The sequence below is a fragment of the Chelon labrosus genome (genome assembly GCF_963514085.1).
Source record: "Chelon labrosus genome assembly, chromosome: 21".
Taxonomy (NCBI): domain Eukaryota; kingdom Metazoa; phylum Chordata; class Actinopteri; order Mugiliformes; family Mugilidae; genus Chelon; species Chelon labrosus.
The window spans coordinates 8,787,456-8,813,998 of NC_140354.1; the positions used below are offsets into that span (position 1 = coordinate 8,787,456).

Below are 26,543 nucleotides of genomic sequence, written 5' to 3' on the forward strand. Positions count from 1 at the left end.
TCAGAAAATACACAGTCACACCGGAAATTGTGCAATATGATGACTTGGGCAGGCAGTTACCGAATTAATGTGATAAACTGCAATAAAAACAAAACATCTTTATAGAATGTGCACCAAAAGTGACAATAATGTGATATAAGAAAACACCATTGTCATCTTACTATGTTAAAAAATTAGGTATGTACCCTGCAATACCAAATATCACACCCTTATGCTCACATACCGGCTTGTTTGTGTGTGCGCTTGTGTCCTGCCTTCCGTGGATTTCACTCGGCCCCTTGAAGTTGCAAATTGCAGTTTCTGTTTGGCCATTTTCTCTTTCAACACTATGCTCCCCATGTACAATGCCAGATCCACGAGGACAGGACTGGCATGCACAGACCACTAAATCATTAAAAAACTGGTGGGCTGTCTTATCACATTGGATGCAATAAATCCCTGTGGCCAAGAACTGAAACCATTAGAGCTGAGATTGTGTCCTCTGCAGATTCATAGTTTTTGTCTCGTTCATACTTATGTCTTTCCAATCCAGTTTAGGGCTGGTTTATCTTCTCTATGAAATTAGTTTTCATAATTAAATGGATTTTCTATATGAGTGATACATTTTCCACAAAGAATTATCAGAATCCACACATTCTGTATTTCGGTTCAGAAATAAAGTGACACAACACGCCTTTTCTCTTCTCTTTCTCTCTCTTTATTCATACAACAGCAAAGAGTCCACTGCAGTGAGGGCTGACTGCACTGCGGGTAACGACTCTGACGACCTACACTTAGCTCTAAACCCAGAGAAGCACACTTCCATTAAGATACCAAACACAATGCTTTCATTCACGTACATGGAAGAGGTGGGACAATTCACAAAGAGCATGATTCCAGTAGGTCTCCAAATCAAACATGATTCTGGTTCTATAAATACAAGTTCCAGGTTATTTTTTTTTTTCCTCTTTAAATCACTGTTACTAATCACTGAGATGCATTATGATTGATAGATTCAGCTGCTATTATACTTAAGTGACTGTGCGTCTGTGAACAAGAGAGAAACAGAAGTGTGTTAATATACTACACAGACATGACTGAAATGAACACCACGTTTACTGCAAGTGGTGTTTTTTTTCTTCTTTTTTTTTTTTCAGGCTTTACAATTCTCTTTTAACACGGCAATAAGGGGACCAAGCAAATTTACACAAGGATTCGTTTTGCTTATTTAGTTGTCTTTTGTTGTTGCAGAGTGGTGTATATTCAGTGATGGGTTTTGCCCTGCTATCAGTCCATATACATGGGGGAGCTGGGAGAAGCAGGCATCTGATCCATGATCCTGCAGACGTAACTGGCGACGTCGACCGAGCGCTCCTCGTACATCTGAATGAACGGGTCTCTCTGTAGAGAAAAAAAAGTGGCGCATCAATACAAACTCAAAATGAAACGTGAGAAGCCTTCGCCGTGTAGCAGCGTGAACTCACCAGTAGCTCTTTGTACTTTGGCCTTTTTGATTCATCCTTTGTAAGGCTGGAGAAAAGATGAAGAGTGCAGTTCAGCCATTTGTCCACCAAGGGGCAGAATAGCACACATAAAAAAACAAGCCTAATACTCTGGCATGAGTGAAATCATGGAAATATCTGCACTTACCACACGTTGACAAAGGCGATGAATTTGGGGGAAAAGCGCCTCTCCTCTGAGTTGCTGAGTTGCGGCGGGTCTCCTCTCACCACCTGCGTCAACTGGTCAAACACACTGTTCCACTTCGGGTAGGGAAACCGTCCTGTGGCCAGCTCGTACTGAAATAACATGATGTGTTTAAGGCAAACTGACAGATCAGGAGTGAAGAAGTAGAATGGATAGCTTTGTGCAGTGTTTTTAAAGTCTATACTGTAAACATTTTCAGAAAACAAATCCTTAATCTTCTTTACAAGAAACAGCAACTACTGCACACTTGTAATATTTATTCATTGATGTACTTCTGGTTTAACGCCATCTGCCACAAAGTAAAGTAAAGGGGCCTGAAGGTGGTTTACTGCATGTCTCTCTGAGCAAGATGCTTTCTAATAAATAAAACAGTAAACCTTCACTCTGCTATAATACAGGTTGAGTCAGCTCTGTAAGTTTTCTTCTTTGTCAGAGTCTGACACACTTTGCCTTTTGAGCACTTCAATGTGGTTACAGTATGCACATGTTTTAGTCCTATAGTTTATTTAAGATGGCATTTACAATATGTTGCACCAGCGAAATTGGCCGTGTTTCATCGTCAAAGCTCCAAATCAGCCGTCGGTGGATAAAACAGTCAAGTCAGGATAAACATGACATAGAGAAGATGTTGTGTAGGAAAGCAGCACAGCAGATTTGCAGTCAAGATGAATAGAGATCGTAAACATAAAGAGAATATAATATGGGAAGGCATCAAGCAATTTTCAGGTGCAGCCAACCAGATTAAAGGATCGTATTAGTCATAGACGACATTTGGTTCTAGACACGCTGAGAACCAACCTTCCCTTCCCTGCAGCTTTTCAGAAAATTGGTAGGTCTTAAACAACTGATTTCTATATTCTTTTTACTGAAAATGCAGGTTAGGCAAAACTAATTAAGATGGCAGCCATCATGCTGTTGCAAACTTTTAGTATGTTACTGTAAATATTTACTTCAGTCCAACAAAATTACATGAAGACGATAAGTGCATGCAAGACAAATGAGCGTTAAGTGTTTAGTAGCTTTTCACGTTTTGATGAAATGATGTGGTCACAGTTCAGGTTAAATTCTCAGTTCTTGAACCAGAATAGAAGCATCTGCTCTTGCAGCGACTACACGGCCAATGCTTCGGAGTGACAACCAAAGATTTTACCTGACATAACAACAGGGACTTACGTTTCAGACAGCTCAACATGACTGAGCGTAAAGGGGCCGTAAACTGATCGATGGGAATCAGGATCTGGAAGTCTCAGCTGCGGGATATGACACCTCACTTACCTGCTGAGGAAGCTTCTCGCAAGATTACAAGATCAGACTGGATTTGTTTTTTTTAGGGGTGAGAACAGCGAGAAGCAACGTTTTCCTTTTGCAGGCACATGACACATTGATAGCTAGCTTGTTGAATTTAGCCTCTAGCACTTGTCAAGCATTCTGTTTTTTGTTTTTTTAAAGGACCAACCCTTTTCCAAATACTTTCCAAGAACAACTTCTTAGGTGTTATTAGAAACCATCTGGTGTACCAGGTTGATAAATCTAGTAGAAAAAAAAAAAAAACACTGCAGCACTCCCACAATGTTTTATTAACTATTGCTCTGCCGTGTTTTGATCAATCAGATCGACTTCAGGTACACGCATGTACACACAACTTGAGATTTGCGAATTCTGTTTGCGCTTGCAGACGATCTGATCGACTGAAAGGTTGCAAAGCAAAATACTTAATAAAACATTGTGGGAGAACGTTCTCTCTACATCATTTCAGGATCTACAGAGAGCGAAGCAAAGTTAAAAACTCACCAGTGTGATTCCCAAGCTCCAAACATCTGAGCGGACGTCGTAACCTTGTCTGGACGCGCTGGGGTCTATTCTCTCCGGCTGAAAAGTAAACGGGCAACACATAAAAATCAGTAAACATGAATAAAACAGGCCTTAATAAGACGTTTATAGGTTTGCAGATAAAGAGAAAATATGGAAAAGGTGTTTTGGGTTCTGTCTTAAAGGGCTGCTGTGGATTTTACAAACCACCAGGGGTCACTGTGCTCGCTCCGTTTAAAGCCCCACAGCCTCAAATCTTTATGCAGCACGAACAGTAAGAAGCCCCCAAAGCTCTAAAAGGATATAACTGGGATTTTATGGTGAAATAAAAAAGGTTAAGCCAAAATTGATTCTAGTTTGTAAGATACAGGTGTTGCCTACGGAACAAGTTTGCCACTGAGAATATCAAAGCAGCTCATCACCTCTGGGCATGTTTTCACCTGCACAACAAGATGCCATCAGCTAACACCACACTCATTCCTGCCCCTCCAGGGCCACATCCGTCATTCACAACCTCCCTTCCCGCTTCATCGCAAAGCCTCGGAGGAGATGTGGTAACGAAGTGTGTCATAGTGCTGCAGCAGTCTCTCGCTGCTGCGCTGAGAGGAGGGAGCACCTCGCTGGCCCATTTACAGGCCCGAATTAGAGGCTGATGTCACCCAGCGGAGTGGGACTGCAGTTCTGACGGGGTTTTAGGGAGCAGCAGCTGACTGCTGCACAGAGCCGGCTCACATCTGCCAAGACTGGAAGAGTTTAGTCTCTAAAATCACCGCACATATAAACACCATTACTGAGGAAATGATTAATAACGTGTCAACTGTGACTGAATGAATAATATGTCAAATATTTAGCCTCCACAATGGGAAGAATTGCGCATCTTTTTAAAACGCCATGGAACAAAATAAGCAAGTTAAACCCTGAGGAAGCTTATGAGTTTGATCAACTACTAATGAATGAATAATTGTTATATAAGTTGTTACTTTAAGCCCTAAAAAAAGCCCTATTTATGCTCTGTTTTGCACATATTAAAAAAAATGAGCATAAATCACAGTAAATGAGACTGAAATTTACAACAAAAAATAAAAAGACTTCTGGAAAGTCTGAATTCCACATGCATCCAGCACCTGACTGCAGCCTGAGCTAAAGAGCATGTCGTCTGCACATATCTAAACAGTAAGTCAGGGCACCCAGCTGCACCGAGAGCCGTCCATCTACGTCACTGAGCCTGCAGGAACCAGCAGCACGCCGATCACGCACACCTGGAGCGCGCGCCAGCTGGAAACAAGAAACGGGAGCCGAGATTCCTGCACTCTGAGCTCACGGCAGCGGGAAGCTCCCGCTTCAAAGCCGAGAGTCATGAATGAAGCGCCCGGCCCCAGCCTTTGCAGAGGGCAGAGTGTGGGTGCTGATAGTGCCTAACCAAATTTAGAATGGAAAATGCACTGGAGACACCGAGGGGGGAGGGGGAGGAGGTGGGAGACGTGGGGGAGAAGGTGCTCCCAACTGATGTAACCACGCGACAAAAAATAACCTCGAGTGATGACGCCGCCGCAATGAGATCACTGCTTTCCACGGCCAAACGTTTGGCTGCTTACCAATACTACAGTCTCACGGAGAAGGAGGAAAGACGGTGAGAACCAATGCATCAGTGATGGTTTTCTAGATTAAATCATTGAGTGTTTGGTCTATTAAATGTTCAATTAACACGTTTGCATTATTTTTTTCCTTGTAAATGATCTATATATAATGTAAAAATGGCAAAATGACAAGAAAACCTGTGAATGTGTTTGTCCAAGTAGCTGGAACTGCAATGTAACTACATTTTTTATTGCTGCACAGAAAAATAAATAGTCAATCTGAAATTATATAAAACCATATACAGGACCTTTTATGGTCAAACACAACTTTTTATGCCAGGTCTTACTCAGTTCATTTGCATTGCTTCATCATGAGTCAGGAAACCCATCCTGATTCTTATCTGCCTCCTCTTTTACTGAATTATGTGATTCACTATGTAGAACAGTTGTAATCTATGACTCTCTCGCTCTCTCTCTCTGAGGTCATTTATGGTCAGGATACAAAAAAGGGAGGGACAAGACAGTCTTTTATTTTGGAGACTGATAAATATGTGATCTCAAATAAATGGAGCCTAACAACGAACCCTAAGTACAGTCACAACGCTGGGCTGAAGGCCGGCGGTCGGCGGACCGCGCTAAACTCCGACCGTGTGACTTACTGCCATGTATGGTCTGCAGCCGGCATCTCTGGTTTTGGCGATAGAGTCCACCAGCTGACCGCTGATGCCAAAGTCGCACAGCTTTATGTTGCCGTTCCTGTCCAGGAGGATGTTTGACGGTTTAATGTCTGGGCGAAGAGTGAAGAGACACAGCCGGTGAGTTGAGAGCACGCAAGCAATAAAATGTAAAGCGGCCGGTATCCACTTACCTCTGTGTATTATTTTCAAGTTTTCTTTTAAGTGGTTAAGTGCCTTCACAGTCTGTAAAAAAACAAAAAACAAGAAGGTTTAGAAATGGAAGTCGTCAATCAGACTTCTTTTATTTCTGAATGAAATTTGATAAAAACAAAAAACAAACTTACAGCTAATGTTATTTTTCCTAATATTTCCTCTGGAATCACGTCGTCTAGTGAGCAATATACAAATTTGTAAAATTTGTCAAACGAGGTAGCCATAAGTTCCATACAAATCCAACAGTCGCCCTGAAACACAAAGAAGTCAGTCACTTGCTGGGGCAACAACACCAACACAACATATGAAGTATTAATGTGACCAGGTTTCACCTCTCTGAACAGAGCACCATAAAACTGCACGATGTAAGGACAATCACTACTCCTCATGACCACGTCCAGGTCCATCAGCAGCTGCTTCTGCTCCTTCTCATCAACTGTAGAACGGATCCGCTGGAGAAAAGAAAAGAAAATGTTCTAGTGTAATGGACAATGTTCCCGTGTTTGTTTTGATCCCAGACAAGCACAGGTAAATGATCACCTTGACGGCCATGATCTGGTTACTTGGCTTGTGCACCATCTTGTTCACGGAGCCGTAAGCCCCTCGTCCGATCTCGCCCAGGTCTTTGAGATCTTCGGCCGTGAAGTCCCAGTGCTGCTCCGGGGAGATCTTCAGCTTTCCTGATGACTCGATGCTGTGCGTTCTCAGCCTCTCTCTATTGATAAAAAAGAAAAAAAGAAAAAGCTGAATACAAAGAAAATGGCCGGTTGTAGATTTGATTCGAACCCGGGAAAGCTCACTCACATGTGCGGGTTCTGAAAGGGCGGCCCGGCCGTGTTCAGCGTGAATCTAGTCGTGGGTTTGATCGGAGGGTTCGCAAAGTTCAGCTTCAGAGCTTTGCGTTTACCTGAGCGGGGGGAGAAACGTTAATCAGGTTAGAAAAACAACGGCGAGAGACGGAGCCAGTGCAAACTGATCCCACGTGAAAGGTCAGAATGATAAGTGAAAGCAACACAAACCATAAAATGGGACAACAAAGGGATTGAGGAGGAGACGAGCAGATGGATCCAAATTTACTCAAACTCATCTATGTCATGCTTTCCACTGAACAAGGGAAATGTCTGCATCGCCAAACGTCCGTCATATTTCCAACAAATACTCACCTACGAGCTTTAAGACATTTTGAAGGTCTATTAAAAGAATGAGGCGGTTGTTACTGTAAAGTTGTTTCACTGTCAGCAAATCTCATGAAGTACTATGAGTCTTATTCCTCCGTGCCATAGAGATCCACTGTGAGTTTAAAACACACCGTCCCGCTGCTACAGACGCTTACACCAGCACTAAATCAGGATTAATACGGCAGTCAAATTAGTCTACGACAAATGCACTCCAGTTCGAGTGAGATACAGTGGTCAGCTGTTTTTAGGACTTTTTTTTTTTTAAAGCAGTACTCATCATTCAAGAGGGAAAGCAGGAAGAGAAGCCATTAACCGGCAGGCCAGGAAGGTGGGACGTCCCAACACTGGAAAACGACCAACAATCAGCTTGGTGCGTCACGGCCTTACATGATGAACCATGGTCAGTTTAGGTGTTTATAAGGGATTTGATGGCAGTGAAAAAACAAACACATCTGTATTCTGCAACACCAACTCATCCTCAATGAGAAGATGATGTTACAGTACTCATCATTCAGTGATACAGTAGGTACACCTATATTATGTTATGACTACGTTCGATAAGCCAGTTAATTACAATACATATATGGACGACAGTACTAGATTGTCCATTTTAGCTCCTTTCGACCACCTTAAAGACAAACCTACTTCATCAAACTAGTGTAGGAAAGGTATTTAACGCTCAATTACCAGTTTATATACAACTATAACCTCCTGCTGTGAATTCCTCTAAATTAAGGTTATACTACCGGTTTATATTTTTGAGCTTCGGTACTGTGCTAAAGTTTCAGGCGCTCGAATTGAAGTAGTGATGCTTTAAGAGCGTACTAATGCCATAAGTAGTTTTCATTTATCACCTCCACTCAAAGTGCGTTTAAGGGCAGGTATGTTGTTGCAGCATCTTGGAGAACTTCCCACAGTTCTTCGGTGGATTTATTCTCTCAGCGTCTTCTCTCTCTCTTCTCTCTGCAGGACTCTTTGTTCATTTAGTGACTGACTATAAGGTCTTAAAGACTCAAGATCTGACGCATTGTCTTGGACACAAAGAGTTGCTTTTCAGCCGTTCCTGTCAATACGATGTAATACAAAGATACACAACCTTTGTTGTATTATGCAGGGTGCAGGCTTTTTCACATTTTTACAATCTCTATGGAGTTTGCAGCTCTGGTTCTTTAGTCAACACACGTTTGCCGTTGCAGAGAATGGTTATAGCTCTTACTTCAAAACATTCGTATGCAAAAGATGTATAAAGGAAGTTAAAAATACCCAAAGGTATGTTAACAGCGGACTCAAATTCCACCGTACTGTCAACATACTCCTCTCATTCTGATGCAGACACAAGATACGTAGCATGCTGCTGGAAACACCTACATTCATGATGCAGACACACAAACCCAAAGCTAAACACAACACAGGGAGGTAAAAAAAAAAAAAATGAAAAAAAGAAAGAAAGTATATATGTGGATGGAAACATGCTGCTCCTCGGGGCCAACTGCTTTGATTTCACCTTGAATCGAAGGACAGGCTCGCTCCACCCACAAACACCACAAGAATGCGCTGGAATTCCAAATAGGCTTCCGCGGAAAAAAGGCTCTTGAAATGACAACTTAAGTGTGTGTGTGTGTGTGTGTGTGTGCCTTGTCTCGACAAGAAAGTGCTACGCTAAAGTGCACCCATGCCAAAAAAACAAAAGACACACCAAGTGGGGAACAAAAGGCAATGTGATAACACTACAGGCACTACTTTTGATTGTTAGTTTCACACTGAAAAACGCCGAGGTAGAGCTTCCATTATTAATTCTTTACACAACGAGAAAGGGCAAGACGGAGTGACATCTGCTGAGAGGCTCTCGTGCCAAAACATCAATGGAAGCTCTGAATTTTTGGGCTTGTGCCGATGGGAACAGATACGCCTGCCTTTTAGCGCGGCACAGAAATGATAAACAAATGCGTATCCTGGCATCCGAGCGCCTTAAAAACGTCAGCTAGCGGCACAAGCCTCCTCAAACCCGTCAGAAGTTTTGACTTGGATTAGTTGAGAACAGCAGGACAGACTCCCCCATACCAGACTGTCAGGCGGAAACAAAGGGATGAGAACTGTTGGTGCTGAAGCAAAAGAGGTTTGGCTTACTTGGGGGAGCTCCAGACAGGTTTATCTGAAACCCTAGAGGTGAGAAGACAGCTTTTACTATTTTGTTATATTTCACCTTGTTAGGCCCTTCCTCAAGAGACTGCCCTGTCAGTTTGACTTCACTGACCCCCTCCCCCTCAAAAAAAAAAAAAAAAAAAAAAAAAAAGATCACAGAAATTGGCCTCGCTTTGCTGAGCTGTCAAATAACCTGGTGCATTCTATCACAGGTTAAATGCATTTCCCGGAGGTCAATGCATCAGCATGCACGCGCGTTTATGAAACAGCTACAAGCATGATGAAGTGTGAATCAATGGAAAATGACACGAAGGTTTAAAAATAAAAAGGGGGAATATAGATGTATGAATAACCATCATTACGAAAAGGCTGTGACGGAAAAACAGGTAAATGCTTATTGTTCTTAGGATAGCTCACCATCGATCAGCACCATGTCAGGAGTTAGGGATCATTAGTTAGAAGCATTAAAGGTAAAAGATGAAATACGGTCAGGGAAATGTGAATTAAAACATGGATACTATCAGAAAATTCTAAATATAAAGGCTAGGTGATCACTAATGTTGTGCTGGATCAAAACAGCATCTACTTCATTTAACCAGAAGTTACCAGGGATACATAATCAACATGCAACTTAGTTATATTGATTATTTGAATCTATTTCCAATACAAGTTATATTCTACATCATCATTCAGGACCTAAAACAGTAGCTTTAAAAAAATCACCAGAATCATAAGACAAGTGTGGAGATTGTGTTTCCTTTAGTACTTCAATTTGTCATAGAATCTGTTTAACTCTATTAAATCAATGAAGTGTGTAGCTACCTGTTTCACTCTGACATCTCCAGCAGGTGTTGGACTCTGAAAGTTGAAACGAGAAGAGCGTTTGTACAAAAACACAGCACTGTCATGAGCATTTGGTTCCGCTGGACGCCTGATTTAGACGTTTGGAGACAAAGCAGCTTCAGGTTTCACTACTCTACACAAACAGGAGGGTGATCTGCAACACCCCGTGCATATACAGATTTACTGCTAACAAGTGTATGGAAATGCACTGAAATACAAAGTTAAGCTTCGCCATTTAATTCGTTTTTCCACATTTCTAACCACCTACAGCCAATGTAATGTGACGTGATACAAATTCTTAATTGTGGAGGTGTCAACGTGAATTCGGCGTATATCTCATTAACGTGTCAAGTGTGAAATGGCTGTATTTACGTGGAAAACCTCTTGAATGAAAAGGGTGCTGCAATTCACATACACGAAGAGACAGTGAATTAATTAATATATGCGGAAAGGTGCGTCTTTTCGGTCAGTTCCTATTTAGGAAAAGACATTTTAAATCGGCTTCTCTGAGAAACTGAAACATTGCAGCGACCTAAAATTGACAGATTTCTGAATGGATTTTGGCGAGATTTTAGCAGGGCAACAGCGAAGGATAACGGGCTACAAAATGACAAACTGGTAACAATGACATTCAATGCGTTTCTCAAATTTATAAGAGGATAATTATTTTTCACAACTGATGAAAAACCGGACAATGAACGAGCCGTACGCCCCTCTTGGGAAATAGGGGAGTGCTGGTCCGTTCTCTTGGGAGTATTTTTCGGTCCTGGGAGTAGCCTGAGCCTCCCACGGCTAGCCCTGCTAACATTAACCTTCACTGCAGCAGACTGCGAGCCTCCAGATTCATGCGGATATTTTCTCTTGGCCTTCCACTTACCCTGCATGCTGCTCATCGTTGTGATGTGCTGGGACTGGGACTGGTGGTGGAGGAGCGCTGCAGACCCTGCGTTATTGCTGCCAGGTGTTGTTGGGTTGTTAGGGCTGGGAGTCGCCATTGTTGTGTGTTTGAATTCCATCAGCAGCGCCGGGCTGCAATGCAGAGACGCGGAGAGCAACTTCACTCCTTCCCTCCCTGCTGCAATAATTGCTACGGTTTCACTGACGGCAGGTTCGCGCCGCCAAACAAGCAGACAGCGACTGTAAAAAGATTTAAAATACGTTAAATGATTTACAGTTTTTAAAACGTCTGCGCCGCGTTAACAGCCGCCTGTGTAGTAACGCTGACAAAAACAAACATCCAGCTAAGCTAGGCTAACTAAACTGGCTAGCCAAGAGGCTTTACGACCCGCAATCAGCTGACCAAGTGACACTGACATGTCAACACCCACAGCGTCCCAAACAGCGACATGCTAGCAGCTGTTAGCCGAGGCTGAACCGGATGTTTTGCGGTGTTTATTTCAAAGTAAAAGAAAATACAGTTAGCTAGTTAATTAACTACGGCGTCTAGCTTTGTCAGCTGAGGTTTAGCTCTTTCTAAAAGACAAAAATCCATCATAGGCTATCTCCAGACCATCATGCATTTCGCAATTAATCTATTTGAGAGATTACAGCGATATGGATTTTATTTTTTAAAAAAATATATCGGAAGTTATGTCGCTGCCTTGTGCTCTTCTTCTGCAGTCTTTAGAATGTGCGCTCGTTTCATTGACCGAGGCGTCCATTGAAGAAATCAAACCAATATATCTTATTCACATACACGTTTATAAGCTTTTTTCAGCAACAGAAGATAACGATATCAAATAAAATATTAAAAGCATGACTGTAATAACATGACTGTGCCCTTGTTGACAATTAATCAACATTAAAGTGCAAAACTAATAGGAATCCTAATATAATGATGGTTTGCGGCCGTAAATCAATCCAAAATGGGCTTGTGGTGTTTTTATATGATAATAGTTTTAACAATAATAACATTAATCTGATAATAGTTGTTGATTCTTAAACAATTCAGTGAATCTTTAGGCTGACTTTGTTTATACCGAGCAAACTCTCACTGTTTTGTCAGACTAAAAGCTGATGGGTGAGTGCGCCTGCTTTCTGGAGTCTTGACGTCCCGCTGACACGGGCGGGGAAGTGAAAGGTTACAACCAACCATGGGAGAAGTTTGTAACGAGAAGAAGTCATGGCTTTGTGTCGTTTGGCAAATCTGCAACGTTTTAATGTCTTTGTTCTTCGCTCTCGCATCATATGTCCAGGTGAAGGTTTTATCTGCAAACACGTTCACGGCACACACTTGAACTCTGATCAGTAATTGTATGTATCTCATTGTAGATAAATGATCCAGACGCAGGTTTATGGATGGTAAGCTTGCGCTCATTTGACAAGTGATTTTCTAATCGGAGGTTGTGTTTTTGCATTAGTAACACCACGTTTCTGTTCCAGGTTGGCTATGGTGTTCCTGCAGTCCTGTGTGTATTTATTGGCTTGAAACCTCATGTGACTGGTAGGGAGACACGTGTGGCTCTGCATTGGTAGTTGATCAATGTCATTTTAGCAGATAATTAGCCTTTTAACAATTAAAAAATAATTGCAAGAAGGGATTCTTAACGTTTTAACTTGCATTGAGTTTACTTTCCTGTTTTCCACACTCCCTATAAAGTCGTTGAACTCACCTCCTGTGTATTTTAGCCAGTATTAATAGCGCCATCAAGTGGCTCTATCGTACATGTGCAGCTCACTTTAGTGCATTGCTTCCACATTTGACTAATTTGCATTGTTTGTTTGTTTAATTCAATTAAACAGAGACTTTGCCCTGGAGGCGTGTTGCTGATCTCCATGTGATGATTTCCAGCGCGTTTGTTTCCATGTTAGGATGGACACTTTACAAAGAGCGAATCACGCAGATCTTTCAGCAAGAGGAGGGCAGGTACACTACATCTCACCTGATCTGAAAAAAAAATATCTTTAATTTTAACAGATTTACCATCATATTTCAATTTTATTAAATTAATCTTTTTCTATTATAATGGAAGCGATAAAAGCGAAATGGAAAGTATTGTAAAAACATTTCTGTCAACTTTCTGCAGAGAATTTTCTGGTCTCTTGTTGACTGTTGTTTGGCTTCTCCTGTGTCGCCACTCTGGAAGGTAAGGTTAAAAATAAAACCAGAAAACTAATTTTATTTTTACGACCTTTTCCATTATAACCATTCCTTATTTATTTGATAAAATAGTTTTTATGTGTTATTTTTATTTATTTTATATTTTTACTTGTCAATCAGAGCTCCTGTTGGGATGCTCCGAGTCTCCACAGCTGTTGCCATCACGGTCTTCCCCTTTGTGGCCTGGCTTTACTACTACATCAATAAGGAGCTGAGATCAAACTGGCCTTCACATTGTAAAACTGCTATTTAAATGTCCACTTCCTGCCAGATAAAATGTCCATTTTTCTTTTGTTTTTTGACTGAAAATCTTCAACCGAGAATGCTGCCTTTGAAGAATTAATGAATTCATGTCATGTGCACTACAATTTGTCTGTTTTTTTTTTGTACATTATTTTCCGTACAATCAGTGTTATAAACTTTATTTTGGTATAAGTTGATCAAATGTGTAATTCTGAACTGTATTCTCCTATTGAATGTTTAAATGATGTAAAATATAATAAACAGACTGAATCATAAAACATTCTTGTTTTTATGTGTAATAAGATTTACTGCTCTCCAGGTGGCAGCAGAGAGCACACAAATGAATAGACAAGAGAAGAAGATGCTTTTGACGTCATTTCCTGTGTTTAACTGCGGCTTCTGCTTGACAGATCTGAGATCAGCCGTTTCAGTTTGAAATGGGCCATATTAACTACTGATGAATGTGGAGAACTGACCCCAGACCAGTAGTTTGTATGCCGTAGTTTCACTGAGTTATCACGTTTAGTAACCGAACTTGCGGCAGCTTCCTTGTTGCTGCACCGGTTCTGTCAAGGTCCGAAGATGTCTCTGTGTGTCTCATATCTCAGACCGGGTTGCCGGTTGTTTCATAAACAGGTCCTTCAGGCACAAAGCGTCAGACTCACACACAATGTTGTACGGAGAGAAACTGGCCTGACACACACGCTGTCACCGCGGAGAGTCCACTGCTACCTGGTAGGTCAAAGCTAGCAGCTACATCTCCACCAAACTCCATTTAGAAATTTGGCAAATTAAGAGTTCTCAGTATGTAACCCTTAGCTAGCTTAAATCCGACACGTGTAATGCTCAGTCGTCCGTTCAGCATACTTTTTAATTATCTTTTAAACACAATTTTATTATTTTTATCTCAATTATTTCATTTTTCGTGTACCACTGCACATTTTACAACTGAAGTCAACAACTAAACATTAATTACAGCCAATGACGTGGGTTGCTAATCGAAAAATACTTAATAATTTAAAAGCCATCTCTAGTTAGCCTACTCCAGCTGTCTCTCCACCTAACATCGCCTTTCTAAATTTCCAAATATGTGAATGGAGTTTGGCCTGATAACCATCAATTAGTTGTTGTACTGTTTTACAGAGAATAGAGGATAAACATTGTGATGTATTTATGTGTGAGTGCATGTCTTTTTTTCTGTGATCGCTCATCAACAGGCGAATGAAAGTCACACCTGCAGAACAACACAATGGCTGAACCAACACTGCTCCAGAACGCTCTCCTCAATGCCTCCACCGCCATCATCGGAGCAACCCAAGAAGTCAGGGGTAAGTGTCCAAACCATCCAAAGTACTGAAACTGTAACCTGCCATATCAGCTTGCACAAATTCTGTTTTAAGGTTTTCAGACTGTGTAAAGCATCTTGCACAGGCATCATCAGATAGAAATTTGAGGTGCGAGAAGCACTTCAGTGCAGCTATTAGTAGCATGAGAACATGATAACTAAAAGGTCTTGTTCAGGAAAATTCAATCAGTCACATAAAATCACACCGCTTATATAAAATATACATGACTGCCTGTTGTATACTTTGTTTTTCTTATCTCTAAAGCCTGTGACATGGAAATCTTTAGCAGTAACATTTACTATCGGAGGTGCTCTGCTGGGAGGGATGAAATATTTCAAGAAAGAAAAGGAAGAATGTGAGTATTCACTCTTTAATACGAGTACACAAGACAAGTTAGTGAATAAGGACATGTTTTCTATAAAATCTTTTGCGTTACATCGGGCGATAAAGTTGCTAAATAATAATAATAATAATGATGATTGTGAATTTTAGTGATTGAAAAAGAGAGGATCAAGTCGATCGGAAAGCCAGCGCTGGGCGGTCCGTTCTCTCTTGTCGATCACAACAAGAAGCCCACCAAGAGCGAGGACTTCCTCGGCCAGTGGATCCTCATCTACTTTGGGTTCACTCACTGCCCAGACATCTGTCCAGATGAACTGGAGAAAATGATTGAAGTGGTGGACGAAATAGGTGATAAACCCAGCTTTGTTATAAAATGCGTTAAATGTCCTCATTTGTCTAATCACCTGGTCTGTGTTTGTCTTTCCACAGACAACATAAAGACTCTTCCTAACCTGACTCCCCTGCTCATCACCATCGATCCTGACAGGGACACGCCAGAGGCCATGGCTGAATATGTGAAAGGTACGACCATGTCTGAATACACGTTTTGAGTTTATATATATATCACATTTGTATTTTATCTTGTCTAGACTAATTGCATGTCTTTCAGAGTTTTCCCCGAAGCTGATTGGTCTGACAGGGACTCTGGATCAGATTGAGCAGGTTTCCAGAGCTTACAGAGTTTATTACAGTCAAGGACCAAAGGATGAGGACAACGACTACATTGTGAGTTAAAACCTGCAAATCTCAACAATGGGAGGATGAGAAATCCAGAATTTCGAAATGTGTTCGTCCTAATCCTCCCTCTCTTGCCTTTAGGTCGACCACACGATCATCATGTACCTCGTGGGGCCCGATGGAGAGTTTGTGGACTATTTTGGGCAGAACAAGAGAAGCGCGGAGATCTCCGGCTCAATAGCAGCACACATGAGGAAGTTCAAGATGGGAAAATGAGCAGCAGCCCGTTGAACTCCCATCATGGACTGACAGATTCTCTCCTCAGGTGTTTCTGTTCACCACTGACCTCTTATATTGGCCTTTTATTTATTTTGGATATACTATCATATGAAGATGTATGTCTGCAGTGCACATTCCTTCTGCAGCTTATTGTTTCATATTCACTTCTCCTCGATTATACATAAGAATCATCACACTGCAGCTAAATGGACAGAAGTGCTTCTGGCTTGAAAACATTTTAAACAAACTCTAATCAGCTCAATATTTCTGATTTTGTGATAAAAGTCAAAAAACATTTATGGTATCCATGGGATTTATTTTGTGCTTTACAGGCATCCAAGTTTCGTTGAAATAATATAATTCTTTGTCTAAATGCACTAGCGATAAACGAAGAGTTAAGAATTTCAAAAAGGTCGTACTCTGGAGACCCCTAGTGGTAGGATCATAAGTGACACCACAGCTGACGGCACCAACATCCACCAGGATTCTTTAATTAGTCGAAAAGTAAATGACTCTTATGTTTGTATAATAATGTGACCGAGGCTCCCCATTCTGGCCACATTATTGGCTACATCTGTATATTAATACAAATATCTAATCAGCCATTCGCAATGCAGGGACTCGGTGCACAGTCTGCTGAAGTTAAAACCAAGTATCTGAATGCTCGGGGGGGAAAAAAAGTTGGGATTTTCACATCTCTAGGTTATCCAGAGAAAAAAATTGTCAGCACCAGTCAAATGTTTGGACACTACTATTCAATCTTAAGGGTTTTCCAATATTTTTATAAATTTTCCACTACTATAAAAGAAAAGGGCGGCTACAAGCTTTTTTTTTTTTCATGCTACGTGAATAATTCTCCTTTGGACTGATTAATTGCTGATGAAGATTTTCTTTCAAATGCTTCTGTTTTATCTTATTAGTCATCTGAATGAAAACTGAGCTCCTCCATAATGAGGAAGTGCTTTCAGACAGATACTATCATTATAAGCGTCGCTGCTCATTTCTGGTTGGTCCGGTCTGCCTGGTTATTTCCAGTGTATTTTAACAAAACTCTGATTATACAATTATTATTTAATGTAAAACACAGAGGCGCTGTGATCTTGCCAACAGCCAGAATTGATTCATAAATATATTTTCCGCCTGCGCACCTGTTTTGTTCCTCCGTTAGAAGTCGGATTAGAAAAGCAAACACGGCAGTCGGCAAGCTCTCCGCGGCCAGACATAGGGCTCATTCGTGGAGGAGCGAACCGATTTCTGGATTGATTTATTTAAAAAAAGAAACCTTAAAGAGTTTTTTTTTTGGTTCATTCCCAACTATTTTAGTCGCCTGGTGTGAATTTCACTTTCATGAACATTTCCAGATAATACTGATAATTTAATAGCTTTCTGCCACACTTTACATTTGGATCAGACAACATGTTCGACCACGTTAGTGATAAACCCTGGACTAAGGACATGGGGGCTGAACACGAATCAGAAATTCTAAAAAGGGATTTGAGGATTCATTGTACTAAAAAAAGGTGACAGAATCTAAGAAATTAACATTTATTCAGAGACTTACCACTTTAACATCTGAAAACCGGCAGTAAAGTAGCTTAGCTTAGCATAAAGTCTGGAATCAGTGCAAATAACACTAACAAAATCCTCTTTCCAACACCTCTAAAGCATGTTAAATCTAATTTCATTAGTCTGCGCAAAACCTGAAGACTAAAAGTGACAGATATGTAGATTTTGTAGGATATGTAGGTTTTATATCGTGAAACAGGCGACAGAGAGTCCGATACAGGCTATAACTCCACAGCCTTTGTATTGCAATAACACATGATTTTGACATTGAACAGAACTCGTCATTACTTGTACACGCTTTTATGTTTACTGCTATACCTAAACTGCAGCAACCATGAAAGTGCCTGTGGATTGACGGCGCGATTGATCTGCGAGGCCTCCAGACGCCTGCAGCTCCTGCCTCAGGCGGCCCACTCGCGGGCGGATCGATCACGCTGTCAATCTAAGCGTAGCTCGCCGCTTGCTTTCGCTGTTGTTGCAGCAGCAGCTTTGCCTCAGAAATGACACACGTAGGTGGATCTGCGAGGACTGCTGGGTTTATAACGGACAACGCTGACACATTAATCATCTTTCTCGTTTAACACATCCGCCTTTTGACTTGAAGACACATGACGAGATTGTTTTTTTTTGTACGTTCACCCTGTCTGTGGTTTGCAGTAGCTGTGCTCTCTTGTCTGGTCTCTCCTCCTGACCCCTCTAATCCTGTGTGGACGCACCTGTCGTCAGATCTATTTTCCACCAAAGTGAGTCTTCGGTCTCTGTCACACACAAGCAGCTGAAAGGGATTTTCTCCCTGGTTCGTCTTTCTTCTCCTGCGACCCAAGAATTGACATGTCGTTGCCTCATCACCGACGAACTTGCACACACACACACACACACACACACACACACACACACACACACACACACTTGCTGCTGTGTTGAAACACAACAGAGGGGTCCGTTTAATCTAAGTCCCCTGGCTGGTCGGCCTGCTCGGGCCGCACTCGTCTCCCCACAGACAATTATTCTTGCAGCTGTTGCCAGACCTTCAAGTGACATTACGAGGCTATTAAATCAGCACCAATTAGACTGTCTGCAATGCACTGCCTGACAAAATAACCCAGATTATACACATAATTCCTTGCTGTATTACCATAATTTCCACTGTGAGGAGGAGAAGATGTGGAAATTACAATTTGAGGTTTTATCCAAGGAACTATTTATTATGAAAAAGGAAGAGAAGGGATAGGCAAAATAAAAATACTTTTTTATTTTTTTTTTTATTTTACTTAGGTGAATCTGACATAGAAGAATAAATAAGGGTCTGTTTTCATGATCAAGATTTATGATCAAAAAGTCAAAATTAGGACATGGGAAACGTTTTCACAACATGATTGCACCTGAACCATGTCACAGTTCTTCAGAGTTATGTGTTACTGTGGAAAAGCTGACACCCTGTGTGACTCAAGACTATGAAAACAGAACCTCTGGGTCACTCATGCTGGACAGATTAAATGCCATAGTTTAAGTTCTGTTAACCAAATAGAAAAGGTGATACGTGGATAAAAGTAGTTCTTCAATAATCAGTTTTCTGTGGTTGCTTATTAATGAGAAAAAGAAATAAGGCAGCAGAACAAGAACAATCCCCGATAGTAAATCAGAATAAATGTGTTGTAACTGATTAGTCCAGTGATTAGTTCAGTGAATTGTGAATAATTTGCCATGGTGCAAGCTGACCTCTTCAAATGCCTTATTCTGTGTGACCAGAACGGTCCAAAAAGCCAGAGATAATCCATTTGTGCCGCTAGAAATAGAAGAAAAATCAAAGCTTCCAGTAAACCCTGTCTCCACGCTGCAGTCACACTCTTAACTAAACCACATATTGACTTTGGCGCTGGAGACACGCTAATAGAAACCCACTGTAAGGATCATAAAGTGTAGGACATCTTTCTACAGTCTATGATAAGGATTTAAAAATGGATTTATCATTAGTCTCGTTAGCCGGGATCTGGCTTCTCGTTGGCTTTGTGATTATGTGTCACATGTACTAAAGTCATGCGTCCTATTCAGCGGTTTATTAATTCTTCTTAATGGTTTAAATCCAGAGTCAGTGAGACATAACACAGAAAATAGAATATACAAAACATGCTACAAAGATGAAATATACTCCTTACACCTCAGATAATATACACTCAAAGCATGCATGAATCTGGCCAGAGGACAGCCATGATGAAAGATTAATTTTAGACATATGCATTATCACTATCCAAATTAAAGGGTTTGCTCAAAAGTATGGCGTACGTGTTGGACACGGAGATGCAGTTTGTCAGTGACAGCTATACCAAGTTTGGTTTAGGGTTAAGTCCGCCGTGGTTCTGCCAGTTTCTGCAGTGGTTTAGGGGGTCATTTGAATTTTCTTATCCCAGAATTAATTATTCAGAGTATTCAGTCATCACGTGAATGCATAATCCCATGTAGTGTATCGTAGTGGACGATTACGGACGACACCTTGCAACGTCCTGGCGTTTCTAGTATTTTTACCTTTTAGCATTTTTGCTTTTTAGCTATAAAAATTTTGCCGGACCCACATGTTTAACATGGCATATGTTGAGAAACCCAGACCTTCTCTTTTATCAACTATCGTCTTTATTAACTAATTTTTTTGTTTTTAGGTCAGGTCAGGTAGCCAGTATTTGGACTCTCTGGACATTATCTCATTTATTTTGTCTGTTTGGTGCGCAGCCGTGGCTTCTCTTATCAAGTTACGATTGGTTGGGGATCAACATTTGGTCGGATCGCCTAATATGGCACACTGAAAATAAGCAATCTGAACCTGGCATGGGTCTACAGCCATGCTAGCTGCTAGCCGTGTGCTAGTCAGCAAGCGAATATGCTCACTGGGAAAATGCTAATATGGTCATTTAGCTGAATTGTGCAAAAGAGTAGAAGAGATGTTTTAGAACTAACCCTAACCAACATGCTATGTGGATAGAAGATTATCAAAAGTCACTGCCATATGTTGTGGTTGTGGTTAAATCCAGTTAAGCCGGGGATACACTGCGATATTTTAAATCCTTTGATTCAGCTCCATCTCAAACTGCACGACTAGATCGCTAAGTTCAAAAGTTCGCAGCCCACGAATCATGTTCTCACACTATACGGCCCGATGCTCTGATGCGACTGACGATTTGTGATTGGGAGCTCGTCTTGAGGTGTTAATCTCTCCTCGTTACCCCACGTATACTGCACGAAGCACAACATGCGATTGAGCCGAAATTCAGCCCGATTCAAAAAATAGTCGCACGAGTGGCAAATCGGTTCAAAATGAGCCGACAATCGCACAGTGTATACCCGGCTTTAAACAATGTAGTTTGTTGCATTCCAGTGATTGTTTCAAATGTAGTCACGGTTCAGTCAAATACCTCATTTTATAGGAAGCTAAGCAGCCTATAAGAGGCACAGAAGAGTAAAACAATACATCAGACTACAGGTTTGTGGATCAAAATCATGTCCAGTTCATGTTATACCCGACAAACAAAGGTGAACTCAACATGTCCAGTTGCCTTTATTTTAGCTTTGTTTTTTTATACATATTTTTAGACAAATACCATTGCCTCATCTTTGGGTTAATTGATACAGGCCTCTGTCTGGAATGTGCTAAATGTTACCCACCAACCCCTGCTGCTCCACAACAACACAAACCCAAACGTCGGCTCCACTCTCCAGACAGCCAGTGTCAGAATTTCAGCGACGGCCTAACCAACCTAATCTCTGCCTGATCCCAGAAAATGAGGCCCGTCATGTCGGGGGCCTTAAGCCTTCTAAGCTGTCGCCCTTTGCGTTCATTGCTTTTTAATGGACCGTCTTAAGGATTACAATTGAAACCGTTTAAAAGTGACACAATACAGCTATACATAGTTTGAAATACAAAATGGACATGACTTTTACAACGTAGCGTAGAAGTCCAAATATAGGAGAAGACAGCTGTGAAGCAGGATAGAGCATACATATATATAAAGCTTCTAAAAGCTGTCACAGTCTTGTTAGGGTGAGGTATGTTAGCGGTGTAGAGTTGGGGAGTTTTATTCAAACACTTGAGAATCTTTTGACTTTTCTTCTACGGGTAAGTTTGATGCTATGAGCAGTTTATCAGTTCTCTTTTGCAGTTTTTTATTTAATGTGATCTTTGTAGTACATCTGGTTGTCCTTCTCATCCGGCCCAACAAAATGACTGACGCCGAGATGGAAGTGTTTGGGGTGGCAGCTCCGTACCTCCGCAAATCAAAGTGGGAAAGGATCGCAGCCCAGAATATGCCGTTTGATGCCAAAACGGCCGTCTTCGTGCCCGACCCGAGGCAGGAGTATGTCAAAGGCAAAATCAAAAGTCAGGACGGCTCCCAGGTCACTGTGGAGACCGAAGGGGGAAAGGTGGGCGTCGTTCGCAACATGTGTTTAATCCCGATGCTGTTCTTTGTCAATATCAATACACCTGATGATTTGAAATGAAACTACAGGTGGTCACAGTGCATCTGGACGACGTTCAGCCCATGAACCCTCCGAAGTTTGACAAAATCGAGGACATGGCCCTTCTGACGCATCTCCACGAACCAGCAGTGCTCTTTAACCTTAAGGAGCGCTACGCTGCCTGGATGATTTATGTAAGGACAAGAGTGTAATGTAGACATTTTTGACATCCAAAACCAACCATTTCCTCATTAACATTCATACGGATTCATTTGTTTCCTCACAGACGTACTCGGGACTCTTCTGTGTGACGGTGAATCCTTACAAGTGGCTTCCAGTCTACAACCCAGAGGTGGTGGCCGGCTACAAGGGAAAGAAACGTCAGGAGTCCCCTCCACACATCTACTCCATCTCTGATAACGCTTACCAGTACATGCTCACAGGTCTGGCCTGACTAATTTCAGTTGGCTCACGTTGGTAGTTTGTGTTTTTAAATTTGTTCCTTGACGTTATTCATTCAGCATGATCACATTTAGTTAAAACTGCTAATAATACAACTTGACATAAAAATTTCTATCAAAAATCAAATCAAATTTCGCAGCACTTCACAGCTGTCAGCTGTTAGTGGAAGGTTGTATAAATTTAGCATACTGTGTAACAGAAATGAAAATGAAAAAGGAACAAAGAAGATTATTAGGATTTTTTTTTATTTATTTAAACCGGACCAAGTTTGGTTCTTTCTTCGAAAAGTAAAAATAGAAAAAACATGTGTGAAACCAATCATTATCCAGAAATGAATGTCTTTAGTTTTTACCAGAATGACACTAAAATAATGGTGAAAAACACCTAAAACTAAGAGTTTTGTCAACAAAATAAGGCACAAATAATAATTAATAAAAATGTGGACCCTGGCAAATAAAATTAAAAGAAAAAGTAGATTAAAAAAAAAACAATTACAAACCTGAATTTACTTATTTTCTGCCTAAAACTACACCAGATTAAGATTTCGTCCAAAACAAAGCCAAATGATAAAGCCATGATTTAGAAAACTGAAACGACAAATGACAAATATTGTAACCCATAAATTGGCAAGATAAGTTTATTACACATTATTTTCTGAATCACAGTTTTGTTTTTGACCAAAACGGCACAAAAAGACAGAAAGTTTTGTCTCAACGAAGCAAAAGGCACAATTCTAAAAGTGCGTAGTGAGAAACTGGTTGTAATTCACCTTGACAAAAAATATAAATAAATAAAAGTGGGGCTAATATTTACATGAATTCTTCTGACTAAAACTAAACCAGATTTTTTTTTTTTTTTTTGATTAAAATAAAACATAATGAAATTGCTAAATACGCCACTAAAAGTAATAGTAAATGTAAGTGTGATTAAAAACCAAGACTGAAAACTAACCCAGATTAAGGTAACCCAGGTTGTTTCCTTTGAACAGATCGAGAGAACCAGTCCATCCTGATCACGTAAGTACATCTTTATTATTCGGTCAGACTGATTTTCACCCTCTGCCATAAATTGTATCCCCTCCTTATAACCAACTCTCTCTGTCCTACTGTCAAGTGTTTTAGTTTTTACATACTTCTGTTAATGTCTAATAACTCTGGACATTATGGAGAACCTTCTTCAATCATAGCAAAAGTTATAAATGCACCATTTATTTTATTTGGAATTTTATATGTTCTGTCATCATCATGCTTTTTTTTTTTGGTATTTAAATCAGTGGTGAATCTGGTGCCGGGAAGACAGTCAACACAAAGCGAGTCATCCAGTACTTTGCAATAATTGCATCGTTCGGAGACCTGAGCAAGAAAGAGCAGCTTTGCGGCAAAATGCAGGTTCAAAATCAAATCATCTGGAGATCAGAAACAAACTGACTGCCCATATTAAGAAAAAAAAAAACAACTCTTTCTACATGAGTTATGCGGCTTTGTTTCTTTAGGGGACTCTGGAGGATCAAATCATCCAAGCCAACCCGCTGCTGGAAGCTTTTGGCAATGCCAAGACCGTGCGGAATGACAACTCCTCTCGATTTGTGAGTTTAGTTCAGTCATGTCCCCATAGGTGTGGCCATGGTTGACACTCTAAAATGGCTACAGTGACAATAAACTACATCATTATATCTACTGTGTATAACAGTAGTAAGGATAAATAGATTTTCTGTGTTTTTCTGGTTGTCTTCAAATCCCATTTAAAGACCAAATTCAGCAATGAACCGTTATTTTCACTTTCCACTTCCTCTTTGGACAACTATGGTGCTCTGACTTTAAGGTTCAACAATGACACAAAAATAGACCGAGCTGAAAGATGTCTGGATAGAAAATGAGCTTTGGGCATGGCAGTTGATAAATAATTAACGAAAACGAATATAGAAGAATTTTCACTCGTTCAAAGCCATAAATTCACTGAATCATACTGGAATTGCCCAAAACAGACCTCCTGTTTCATTATTTTATCCATAAACTCACTGTTAAAGAAATAGCTACATAAAATTTCAAAACAAAAACAATTTTGTGACAGAAAACAGCAGAGGTATTTGAATTGCTGGCAGAGAAATAACACCTTTTTTACGACGGTAAAGTGTTTTTCTTGTAACCTGAAAGGGATAAAAGTCATTTTTCTGACATTCACTGTTCCGGAGAAGCAAACAAATACATAAAAGGAACTTTAGTTATTAATTCCTGACTTAATTTGTGACTTCAGTCTCCTAATTTGAACCAGTGTGCTTCCCATCAGACATAAATAATATATTGGCTGAACCTGTAGGATCAGTGCATACAGAAAATAGCATATTATACTAAAGTTATGCTTTAAAAGAGTAGGATTTTCAAATTAGCATTCTGTTCATTTGTTGCACTATTATTTACGAGCTGAACTTTTTCAGGGAAAATTCATCCGCATCCACTTTGGAACCAAGGGGAAGTTGGCGTCAGCTGATATTGAAACTTGTAAGTTTGCTTTCTCAGTATCCACATCATTAGCTATTAAAAAAAATTCTGCCGTATATAATATATAATATATAATTCATTATCTTATTTTATTCCAATATATTCTTAGACCTTTTGGAAAAATCCAGAGTGACTTTTCAGCTGCCGGCTGAGAGGAGCTACCACATCTTCTATCAGATCCTGTCCAACAAGAAGCCTGATTTAATTGGTGACCAGGCCGATCAGTGAGCTCTAAATGATTAAGATGAGCCCGCGCAGAGCTCTCAACAGTTTCTCTGCGTTTCATTTCAGAGATGCTGCTGATCACCAACAATCCTTACGACTACCCGTTCATCAGCCAGGGTGAAATCACTGTGCTGAGCATCAATGATACAGAAGAGCTGATGGCCACAGACGTAAGTGCTCATGGGTCGGAATACCGGTTGAAATCATTGTGAGCCTTTGCTTATCATTAATCTGGACTACAAAGTAACGCACAATTGAGGCAGCATTAATCCCAATATTTCTGTGTTTGTTGTTCAGAGTGCCATTGACATTCTGGGGTTTAACACGGAGGAAAAGGTGGGCATCTACAAGCTGACGGGCGCTGTGATGCATTTTGGGAATATGAAGTTCAAGCAGAAGCAGCGCGAGGAGCAGGCGGAGCCCGATGGCACTGAGGGTGAGATATCTGCAGTGGTGACTTAAGGGTTCCAAAAGTCTGAGTAAATTTCGTGATTATTTTATGATGAAAATATGTTACATTTTTAATTTGACCTGTCCCCCTGTTTAATACATACCACAGTGGCAGACAAAGTCGCCTATCTGATGGGTCTAAACTCTGCTGATTTGCTAAAAGCGCTGTGTAACCCTCGAGTGAAGGTCGGGAACGAGTATGTCACCAAAAGTCAGACCCCACAGCAGGTACAATACGCTTCTACAACTTTATTGGCTTCAGCATGGGCTTGTCTTTATCGCTCTCTGTTTGGAAGGGATTTAGGTGAATGCTATGTCGATTTTCAGGTGAACAATGCCATTGGCGCCCTGTCTAAAGCCGTGTACGAGAAGCTCTTCCTGTGGATGGTCACGAGGATCAACCAGCAGCTCGACACCAAACTTCCCCGGCAGCATTTCATCGGCGTCCTGGACATCGCGGGGTTTGAAATCTTTGAGGTGAGCGAGATATAAAATCTGATAAAGTGCTTTAAATCTCTTTCGTAGTTTAACGAGGGAAAGTTTGCTGTTTGATTCAGATGAACAGCCTGGAGCAGCTGTGCATCAACTTCACAAATGAGAAGCTTCAGCAGTTTTTCAACCACCACATGTTCGTGCTGGAGCAAGAGGAGTACAAAAAGGAAGGGATCGCGTGGGAGTTTATTGACTTTGGCATGGACTTGGCAGCGTGCATTGAGCTCATCGAGAAGGTCCATTAGCTTTTTATAACCTTAAATATTCATATAACCAGTTGCTGATGTGAAC

At 40.9% G+C, this 26,543-nt stretch overlaps 4 protein-coding genes across 6 annotated transcripts in view; 3 read left to right on the plus strand and 1 right to left on the minus strand.

Moving 5' to 3' along the window:
• Window positions 1-599: 599 nt before the first annotated feature.
• On the minus strand, window positions 600-11,514 carry map2k4a (mitogen-activated protein kinase kinase 4a). 2 transcript variants are annotated; one of them, XM_084571351.1, is made up of 13 exons: window positions 11,003-11,514; window positions 10,105-10,140; window positions 9,268-9,300; window positions 6,767-6,869; window positions 6,503-6,677; window positions 6,295-6,414; window positions 6,094-6,213; window positions 5,941-5,992; window positions 5,732-5,859; window positions 3,478-3,555; window positions 1,630-1,778; window positions 1,464-1,509; window positions 600-1,380 (listed from the first exon to the last, which is right to left on the minus strand). In XM_084571351.1, exons 1-13 carry the CDS (start codon window positions 11,139-11,141, stop codon window positions 1,267-1,269), a joined length of 1,293 nt encoding a protein of 430 aa, XP_084427477.1. In that variant the 5' UTR covers window positions 11,142-11,514; the 3' UTR covers window positions 600-1,266. The 2 variants fall into 2 exon arrangements, with proteins under 2 accessions (XP_084427477.1, XP_084427478.1); XM_084571352.1 differs by lacking the exon at window positions 9,268-9,300 and having other exon boundaries at window positions 11,003-11,512.
• Window positions 11,515-12,149: 635 nt separating this feature from the next.
• Window positions 12,150-13,726, plus strand: tmem220 (transmembrane protein 220). Its single transcript, XM_084570152.1, has 6 exons — window positions 12,150-12,320; window positions 12,397-12,426; window positions 12,508-12,568; window positions 12,868-12,991; window positions 13,152-13,211; window positions 13,346-13,726. The coding sequence occupies exons 1-6, from the start codon at window positions 12,219-12,221 to the stop codon at window positions 13,476-13,478; spliced, it is 510 nt and encodes a 169-aa protein (XP_084426278.1). The 5' UTR covers window positions 12,150-12,218; the 3' UTR covers window positions 13,479-13,726.
• Window positions 13,727-13,738: 12 nt separating this feature from the next.
• Window positions 13,739-16,871, plus strand: sco1 (synthesis of cytochrome C oxidase 1). The gene is made up of 7 exons (XM_084570151.1): window positions 13,739-14,203; window positions 14,686-14,796; window positions 15,079-15,169; window positions 15,307-15,504; window positions 15,586-15,678; window positions 15,767-15,882; window positions 15,976-16,871. The coding sequence occupies exons 1-7, from the start codon at window positions 14,051-14,053 to the stop codon at window positions 16,108-16,110; spliced, it is 897 nt and encodes a 298-aa protein (XP_084426277.1). The 5' UTR covers window positions 13,739-14,050; the 3' UTR covers window positions 16,111-16,871.
• A 4,455-nt stretch (window positions 16,872-21,326) lies between these two features.
• The window catches only part of LOC311506703 (myosin heavy chain, fast skeletal muscle-like), a 31,365-nt gene continuing 26,148 nt past the window's right edge, over window positions 21,327-26,543 (plus strand). For both annotated transcript variants that reach the window (XM_084570762.1, XM_084570763.1), the window contains exons 1-13: window positions 21,327-22,089; window positions 22,176-22,319; window positions 22,412-22,568; window positions 23,576-23,603; window positions 23,861-23,975; window positions 24,080-24,172; window positions 25,022-25,085; window positions 25,195-25,293; window positions 25,377-25,480; window positions 25,608-25,746; window positions 25,870-25,988; window positions 26,088-26,237; window positions 26,318-26,488. In XM_084570762.1, coding sequence (XP_084426888.1) covers window positions 21,799-22,089; window positions 22,176-22,319; window positions 22,412-22,568; window positions 23,576-23,603; window positions 23,861-23,975; window positions 24,080-24,172; window positions 25,022-25,085; window positions 25,195-25,293; window positions 25,377-25,480; window positions 25,608-25,746; window positions 25,870-25,988; window positions 26,088-26,237; window positions 26,318-26,488 — 1,674 coding nt within the window. In that variant the 5' untranslated portion in view covers window positions 21,327-21,798. The remainder of the gene's footprint in view (window positions 22,090-22,175; window positions 22,320-22,411; window positions 22,569-23,575; window positions 23,604-23,860; window positions 23,976-24,079; window positions 24,173-25,021; window positions 25,086-25,194; window positions 25,294-25,376; window positions 25,481-25,607; window positions 25,747-25,869; window positions 25,989-26,087; window positions 26,238-26,317; window positions 26,489-26,543) is intronic.

Coding starts and splice junctions, on each gene's coding strand:
- sco1 (XM_084570151.1), top strand. CDS start 14,051: ATGTCTCTGTGTGTCTCATATCTCAGACCGGGTTGCCGGTTGTTTCAT. Junction 14,204..14,685: donor GGAGAGTCCACTGCTACCTG/GTAGGTCAAAGC, acceptor GCTCATCAACAG/GCGAATGAAAGTCACACCTG. Junction 15,170..15,306: donor CAAGAAAGAAAAGGAAGAAT/GTGAGTATTCAC, acceptor TGTGAATTTTAG/TGATTGAAAAAGAGAGGATC.
- map2k4a (XM_084571351.1), bottom strand. CDS start 11,141: ATGGAATTCAAACACACAACAATGGCGACTCCCAGCCCTAACAACCCA. Junction 5,860..5,940: donor CTTGAAAATAATACACAGAG/GTAAGTGGATAC, acceptor CTCTTCGCCCAG/ACATTAAACCGTCAAACATC. Junction 1,779..3,477: donor GGAGCTTGGGAATCACACTG/GTGAGTTTTTAA, acceptor ATGTTATTTCAG/TACGAGCTGGCCACAGGACG.
- tmem220 (XM_084570152.1), top strand. CDS start 12,219: ATGGGAGAAGTTTGTAACGAGAAGAAGTCATGGCTTTGTGTCGTTTGG. Junction 12,427..12,507: donor CAGACGCAGGTTTATGGATG/GTAAGCTTGCGC, acceptor TTTCTGTTCCAG/GTTGGCTATGGTGTTCCTGC. Junction 13,212..13,345: donor CTGTGTCGCCACTCTGGAAG/GTAAGGTTAAAA, acceptor CTTGTCAATCAG/AGCTCCTGTTGGGATGCTCC.